General features: G+C 35.8%; 1 protein-coding gene across 1 annotated transcript; it reads right to left on the bottom strand.

Moving 5' to 3' along the window:
• Positions 1–395: 395 nt before the first annotated feature.
• LOC144452424 (annexin A13-like) lies at positions 396–7041 on the bottom strand. Its single transcript, XM_078143516.1, has 8 exons — positions 6887–7041; positions 5108–5202; positions 4341–4454; positions 3238–3328; positions 2235–2368; positions 1337–1526; positions 871–929; positions 396–440 (listed from the first exon to the last, which is right to left on the bottom strand). Exons 1-8 carry the CDS (start codon positions 6945–6947, stop codon positions 396–398), a joined length of 789 nt encoding a protein of 262 aa, XP_077999642.1. The 5' UTR covers positions 6948–7041.
• Positions 7042–9003: the final 1962 nt, after the last annotated feature.

Here is a 9003-nt window from a genome sequence, read left to right as displayed (position 1 = left end):
TGTGTGTATCTATCTATCTATCTATCTATCTATCTATCTATCTATCTATCTATCTATCTATCTATCTATCTATAGTATGTGTGCATGTATGTCTACGTGCATTTGTTTGTGTTTGTTTGTCTGTCCGTCTGTCTGTGTGTGTGGATGTGGATGTGGGTGTGTGTGAATAATATGGGAAAGCCTATATTAGGGAATGAGTTTACCTTGATCCACTTGGCTAAAGTGGCACCGTATTTTTGGTTGAAGAGATGCTTAATATCAACTAGTAAACAATCACGAGTCCTGAGAATCACTCGTATCAAAGTATCATCATCGGTACCAAGTCCCTGTGAAGTAAATCAAAATATGAGATCAGAGAAAAAAACAAAATATGAGTGACCTAAGGGACCTTATCACTATGAGTCGCGAGACGAGCCACTTAGGTCATGAGTATTTTTCCGCTGAATGAAGCAAGTGATTGCAAGCAACAGGCTAGTGATTGGCCAATTCATTTTAATCACCTGTCACTTGAGGAACACATGTTTCCATCAATATTGTCATTGAGACTAGGGTTTAATGTAAAGCACATGTCGTTCACTCTGTACATTCAGTACTGGTACAAGAATTGCTTAGAGATTATAATCTAATAATCCGAAAGTTTCCAGGGGAAGAAAACAGACACACATGAAAGTCAAGCTTCCAAGAAGACAAACAATTTCATATCTTTTTGTTTTAAATGCTTAAAAAAATTTTTAGGATCGGCGACTTAAACCCAGGTTTGTTGGGTCATCAGAAACACATTTTTTTTATTTTTCCAAAGTAGAATATTACGAGTACCTTTTTATGCGGCAAAAATTCCGCCCTAAAATGTATAAACTGAACATTTCTTACCTTCATTGATTTGTGTAATCTCTCGGTATAATATAGTGTCTTGTCCTGCAGCACTCGTACTGCAATGGAAATGAAAACGTACAATATATATGTATAACCCCTTTTCTCACAATTAAAATACAAGTATCATCTGTGCATGCGCCTTTGTAAATATTCAAACAAAGTAAAATAATTTAAACGTAAAGTAGTGAAAATGATATTCATGAAATTATTGTTATTGTTTGGGCATAACTTTATTGTGACTAATATTGGAACTTCTATCATAAAAAACAAGACATACCCTGCAGGTATGCTTTATCGGTTACCTTTTCAATTTAAATTGTGAAATTTTGTCAGTAAAATAACTCGTTATCTACCTGTGTCATGGTTTTTGGTTTCAAAATCATTTTGAAAAAAACATGGCTAACTTTAAAATCAAACATTATATATATAAAATTAAAAAAAAAATAAATAAAAGTTTTCATACTAATTGTTTTGATTGCCTTCTTAAAATCTCCAGATAGTTCTGAATCGATTTCTTCCATCAGAGGTCTATTTGCCAGTTTTTCATACTCAATTAAGATCGCCCTCAATTGGCTGAAACTTCTGGTGACCAAAATAGCATTGAAGACTGACTCGTCAGTTCCCCATCGGCCTTCACCAGCGTCGTATAATGCCTGGTAATTAGAATTGTAATTTTTACAAGTATTAAAGTTTGAAAGTAGAGTCCTTTTCAAGCTACCATTCACCAATTCTGTATGATACAACCCTGCTGCATATTCTACACAGTAACACTAACATAGTAAGATCATAATTTTTTTACTACGCCTCCTTGATTATGTGCAGTTTCTTACTGGTTTCTGCATGGTTGTATCAAACAGAGCCGATAAACATTCACAAAATCTGAGTTTGTAACTCAATAAAAATTGCAAAAGATCATATCTACGCAATTGTACATACACACGCTTTTTGTAATATATTGAATCACAAACAAGGACTTGGCACATGTTGTTTGACATTGATTTTTCAAGCAGGAAGCTATGATAATTACAAATTATAAATTAAAAAATCCAAAACAAATCCCAGTCCTCATTCATGGCCTTTAACCATCCACCTTCATTTAATTATAGTTTAGAATGTCACAGGTAATAATAAATTAATGAAATTTAAAAAAGTCGAAATGAAACTTTCTCAGCAAGGACTTTTTTTCCACTTTTCAGTTCAGAAAGTTAGAGAGGAATGTGTCCGAGGCAAGAGTTGTGTCTGAGTCGAGCTGAGCTTGATTACCAATCATGTCAAATTACATCTTAAATTGTTGTACAAATAACAGAGTTAATTATATTTCAAACTGGGACTGAGAGAAAAGAAAGTCAGAAAATACAGACCTGAGCATCGGCAGCTGCTGAAGCAGGGTCAGCTTTGTCCATGGAGCGACCAGCCTGGATCAGCGAAACCATCATTCTACGAAAATCACCTGACGTGTCATCTTTGACAGCATCCTCTAAACTCTTTCCATACTCTGTACAAACAAATGTATAATACTACTGTGGAAACTTAACATTCGGCTTAGTAACATCACAGACAAGTAAGAAACTTACTTGTCTGTGGTGAATCTAATCACCTTGTATCTCTAAAAAGTGTACACACCGATAGATTCCTCACCTGGAAATCATCACAAACATCACCCTCCTATGAGTACAATTATACCAATGTCCATTCTATAGCTTATATCCACAGGGGACTGGAACAATAGCTTATATCCACAGGGGACTGGAACAATAGCTTATATCCACAGGGGACTGGAACAATAGCTTATATCCGCAGGGGACTGGGACAATAGCTTATATCCACAGGGGACTGGAATCATATAGATGTGAAGATTTTAATACATATGTTTTTGACTGTTTTTATGCTCAATAACAATGACACTATAAATGGTGAGTGTAATATATAACCAATGTTTAGCTGTTATCAGCTAATTCACTGAGTATACATTTACATATAAGGTGTTATTGTTAATTGCTCGGCCACACTTTGACCCCTTGTGTAGATGGTACTCAGATGGTACTTGACAATAGTCAAAAACAAATGTGAATCGTCACAATCATATATGATTCCAGTTCCCTGTGGTTTTAGTTTGTGTCTATCTTAGTTAGCTGAAAGTTTGATTTCTGCTGTTGCAATATATCTAAGTTATATTTATCTCTGTCTCTGTCCCTCTGTGCGTCTCTCTCTCTCTCTCTCTCTCCTCTCTCTCTCTCTCTCTCTCTCTCCTCTCTCTCTCTCTCTCTCTCTCTCTCTCTCTCTCTCTCTCTCTCTCTCTCTCTCTCTCTCTCTCTCTCTCTCTCTCTCTCTCTCTCTATCATGGTATACATTCTATTTACCAACCTTTAAGGTAAGCTTCCTTCAATTCTTGCATTTCTTCATTGCTACAGGTACATATAATTTCTATCATTGTGTCTTCGTCAGTTCCAAGTCCCTGGTGTAATGATAATTTTAACCAATTGACTTGTCAAGATATTTAAACTAAGACCAAACACTGAAATTTATACATACATACATACATACATACATACATACATAAATACATACATACATACATACATACATACATACATACATACATACATACATACATACATACATACATACATATGTACATACATACACACACACATACATACATACATACGTATGTACGTACGTACGTACGTACGTACGTACGTACGTACATACATACATACATACATACATACATATACATACATACATACATACATACATACATACATACCTACATACATACATACATACATCTATACATACATACATACATACACACACATACATGTACATACATACATACATACATACATACATACATACATACAAACAAACATACATACATACATACATTCATACATACATACATACAAACATACATACATACATACATACATACATACATTCATACATACATACATACACACACACATACATACATACATACATACATTCATACATATGTACATACATATACACACACATACATACATATACATACATATACATACATACATACATACATATGTACATACATACACACACACATACATACATACATACATACATACATACATACATACATACATACATACATACATACATACATACATACATACATACATACATACATACATACATATTATAATCGTATTTATACATGTACCCGGCCCTGTATAATGTATAATCTTTGACTAGCTTTCGCCCTAGACAAAGAGAAATCTGTGGTAAGACCATTACCAAAATGCATAACATGTTTCTTGATGTTTATATGCTTCAACCATAATTGATTCATATTTACTTATTTTTCATTGACGAATATTATAGTATTTTGAAAAGGACTGAATGTTCGCTAATCATCATTGCCCTCATCGACCACTCTACATCTTTTTTTGCTGGTATCCTTAGCAACCCAATGTACATCTTACCTTCATTGTCTTCATAAGACACTTTGCGTCATATTGTATCGGTGTCCTTAGCAACCCAACACACACCTTGCGGTAATTTCCACTGGTGTCACTTTTGATTTCACTAATCAAATCCTGTAAATTAACATTTTATAAATAACTTAATAACATTGTAAGATATATTATTCACAGATCTAAATTATATATTTAACTTAGCCTCCTTTCAATTTATATTATCCAAGTGATATAATTCTAAATGTCAGCAGAGATAATAACTATTGTTCCAATAACTCGACAGTAATTTTCTCGGACGACGATCTTACAGACCTTGCGGTCACCGTAAAAATAACATAATACAGTCTATATAAAGTTTAGACTATCTATACGTGTTGCTTGTAAATATAGTATATATAGAAGTAGGGTATATAACTTCAATTGTATACAGGCCCGTACATATATACATACATACTTGTATGTATAAATGTAGATAGTTATCCAAGATTTTAAATTATATTTTATTCACCCATTCTCTTGGGTTTTTTGGTTTTATTATTGTTTGTTTGTTTGTAAGACGGTTCCTGAGCTCCCTGTGCGTAATCAGACCATGATCAAACGGAAATGTACAATTCAAGTTGCCGTTGCGTTGTGTTGTGGGCATTCCTTTACTCTCATAACGCACGAGCACTGCGCCACCAATCTCGGTCTAAATAAACATGAGACGATACACATGACAAGTGTACAGCATGCACACTACAAAACTATTTCATCACTAGAGAATGCATACGTACCTTTCCATACATGATTTTGTATTCTCTCGATATCTCCTGCCTCTGTTCGTTACTTGTACTAGTCAGCACATCTGTCAGAGCCTTCTCGTCCGTGCCTAAAATAATGTTAGGTAGGTTTAAAAGTTGTATCTCAGACCATTAACAAATTGATTTCAGATTAACACTGAGATACAGATATTGAACTTCCCCCAATGATTGCATGGAGAAAAGGCCGAGATCTGGAATCTATCCTCATTCACAAGAAACACGACAGACTTTTCAACAAACAAGACACAGGATCACACCAATGCATACATCACGATGTGAAATCTGTAAACACATACTAGTAATAACGATGACAGAATTCACAGGCCCAAACAACACAAAATATACAATCTTCGCGGACATAAACTTTGTGAGAAGATAATAGAACTTGGAGAAACGGACTGAGATATCATCTACACCCGAATGTAGAACCATTTATCACTATTAAGGGAACAAAAACGAAACAGATCATAGTCCAGTACTAAACCACTTCAACTCAACCAACCACTCCCCTGCCGACTTCAAAATAGTAGGACTTGAAAAGATAATATGGAAGAACAAATCATACAGACTAACACGTGACTGAGGTGTCAAACAGTCTAACGAAAGACACACTGTTCTATTGTCTAGTTCCCTTAGTAATACGTCATCAACTCATCATTCACTTTTCTTTGTTCGTTATAAAAATAATACCTTTGGCTCAACAAAAGTCTTACATAATTTGCTTCTTTTCTTCTAGTCCAGTAAAAGACCCGACCCTACTCCGAAGATTGCCGAACAAAAGCCGATGACGACATCATCTCTGATTGACAGCTCATGTAACCCCCTTGGCAATGCCTTTGACAGCTCAGGTAACTCCCCTTGACAGTGTATTTGGCAGCACTATGCGACACGTTGTCGCTTGTAAACTTTGAGTTAGTAGCATTGCCCTCAGGTGTAGTTTGACTGCATTCCATCTTGACAATAATCTTACAAACACTGCAACAATTTCATCGCATAATTAAACTACAGTATTAAAGTGGCACAAGCTGAGTTTATAAACTTTTTCCTCAACCGAAAATACTTACACGATTAAAATATTTTAAAGTGTTGAAATAGATGCTGTATAGTAGGGATTTCTTGAACTTTTTTGGTACGTATAGTAAATTACGTCATCGGGTGGTATACAAATCATATCTTGGTATAAGGTAATGGTCAAGTGTGTTTAAAACTGTACAACATAAACTATTTCCAAAAACGCGTTTAAACTCTGGTTGTGTCCCTTTAATGACAATAGATTAACATGTAACAATTTTGCTTCAGTTTTTGTTATGTTACTTAATTGCATTTTTTGCCAAGCCCGACGATAAACTCTGACAAATTAGCAAGATATTTGCTGAGCCAGATAATGAAATGTGGCAATGTTATAGTAAGTCATATCACTGGCACACTTATTTCCTGTTGGAGTTAATTAATATACTGACAACGTACACTATGCGTACAGGGATGTTCCGTCTATATGGTAATGTTCACTACGTAGATTTACTGTACACTCGAGATCTGCGTTTGTGTATATTTAGGTACATATATCTCTGTACATGTTAAATCTACTATGCGTCGGCACACATTTACGCTCAGTAGATCCACTTTTTAGCCCAGTGTTGTGGGACCAGACTACAGTATGTTCCAAGTTAACCAGTTTCCATTGCATTGTACAACCCAACAAGGCCTACAATATCAGGGCGGTTGTGATCGTGTTAGAACAATTTTACTCACCAGCCCCTTTCATGCCGTCTCTCAGTTTTTTACACAGTTCTTGGACTTCAGATCTCTCCATGGCGGGGTGTCACTGTTCTTTCTCTTTCAAGACTTTGATATGTCCTTTCCGCAGATTGAGAAGTTTATAAAAGTATAACTAATGCACTCAGTTTCAACGATGACCACTATTACATTCCATACGTCACTGGCGTTTTCATCAATCGGCTACAATGGAATTTACTTATGTAAGGGCTATAGAATAGAATAGAATAGAATATTATACTTGCAAATGACATGCTGACATACATACGGGTATAGGGAAAACTGGTCCAGAGGATTGGCACTTGGTGTTGCTATCTCAAGAAAGTCTCCACAAGACAAGTTTCTGGGCTAAGGGAATGTATGTATGTATGTATGTATGTATGTATGTATGTATGTATGTGTGTATGTATGTATGTATGTATGTATGTATGTATGTATGTATGTATGTATGTATGTATGTATGTATGTATGTATGTATGTATGTGTGTGTGTGTGTGTATGTATGTATGTATGTATGTATGTATGTATGTATGTATGTATGTATGTATGTATGTATGTGTGTGTATGTATGTATGTATGTATGTATGTGTGTGTGTGTGTGTGTATGTATATGTATGTATGTATGTATGTATGTATGTATGTATGTATGTGTGTATGTATGTATGTATGTATGTATGTATGTATTGTGTATTTCTCAGGGTGAGCAGGTATATTTTCGTACGTCGTAATCGAAATGTGTTTATTTTCACTGTAATCCGTTAAAAATACCACTGTTTTCGTATATATAAAAGAATAATATACCAGATGTGACCTGAATGCCTTCAGTAAGGGTCGAAAGCCAGGCTGTAGATATTTGTTCAAACATTCATTGACAGGGCCGTAGCCTGACGAAATTGCCGGGGGGGGGGGGGCAGAACTTTGTCTTGGTGCAATCATGCATTTAAAATTTAGAAAGGTGCTAATTTGCATAAATTTACATGCAATTTACATAATATCTATTTTAGTATACGCAATTAAATATCATATGTAAGGCCAGAAAAAATAAAAAATGCTGGTCAACGGGTAACCTAACCCATCACATTGGGTATGTAGGTCGATTTCATTTTTCCACAATGTTTGACAAGGATAAAACAAACCTTATATAATGATAGCAAAATATTTCAGGTCGACTTTAGATAGAACTTATTCAGTCATTTTGATACTATCTCATGCAATTTGTCTGCATAGCTACAGTTAGGAAATGTACACAACAAATGGTGTATACGTAGTTCCTCTCACCATCTCTTCTAAAAAGAATGGTAAGCCCCGCCAAATGAAACTCAAGCATTATTTTATCCACCCCTTTTGTCACCTACACTGCAGTGGAGATAGAAAATCATATGGTACAATGATGCATTAAAATAACAGTGATAGCCAACTACAATAATACTCCGAACGAGGTTACTTTATACAGGATATTAAATTTCCCGTGGTTCGAAGTAAAGGGTCTTGGCATGACGTAACTACTGGCCAATAGGAGGCCAGCTTTGCACAGGTGTGCATATTCACTTTCAATTTTTCCTTGAGGCATCCTGTACATAACACCATGTACATGTGTATCGTGTCTTTCAGGAGTTCTCGCTTTGACGTTTTTATTCCCGTTCCGTAAATATGGTCTTTCTTACTACTATCAAAACGTCTTCGTATTTGTGACCTCGCAAATTGGCGTCTACCGGAATGACAGGCGTGGAGAAAGATTTCGCCAACGCACGGTCAACGCCATGTTTGCCTTCACGCCATTGTCGGCAATCCATGGACTAAAATATTTTGAAACTCAAGTCTTCAACAAGTAGGACAGAGAAGCTCGGTTTCAACACAATCAATTGTTGCTGGTGATTTAGCAGGTTCTCCCATCCGAATATAGGCAATTGAGAAAGCCGTCCTCAGAACCAACTTCTAGCGACCAAGCAACACTGTAAAGCATTGGCCTGCCATCGATAGCAAGTCGGAAAACTGAATTCGACGGTAAACAGTAGACAAAAATGATAAGGCAAGCCCTCATCTTCGTCTGCAGAAAATGGGACAAAAGCGGTCTCGGCGTCAAGTAATACAGC

Source organism: Glandiceps talaboti, chromosome 22, assembly GCF_964340395.1.
Source record: "Glandiceps talaboti chromosome 22, keGlaTala1.1, whole genome shotgun sequence".
NCBI lineage: Eukaryota > Metazoa > Hemichordata > Enteropneusta > Spengelidae > Glandiceps > Glandiceps talaboti.
The sequence above is the reverse complement of the archived record's forward strand: the minus strand, read 5'-3'. Positions and strand labels throughout refer to the sequence as shown.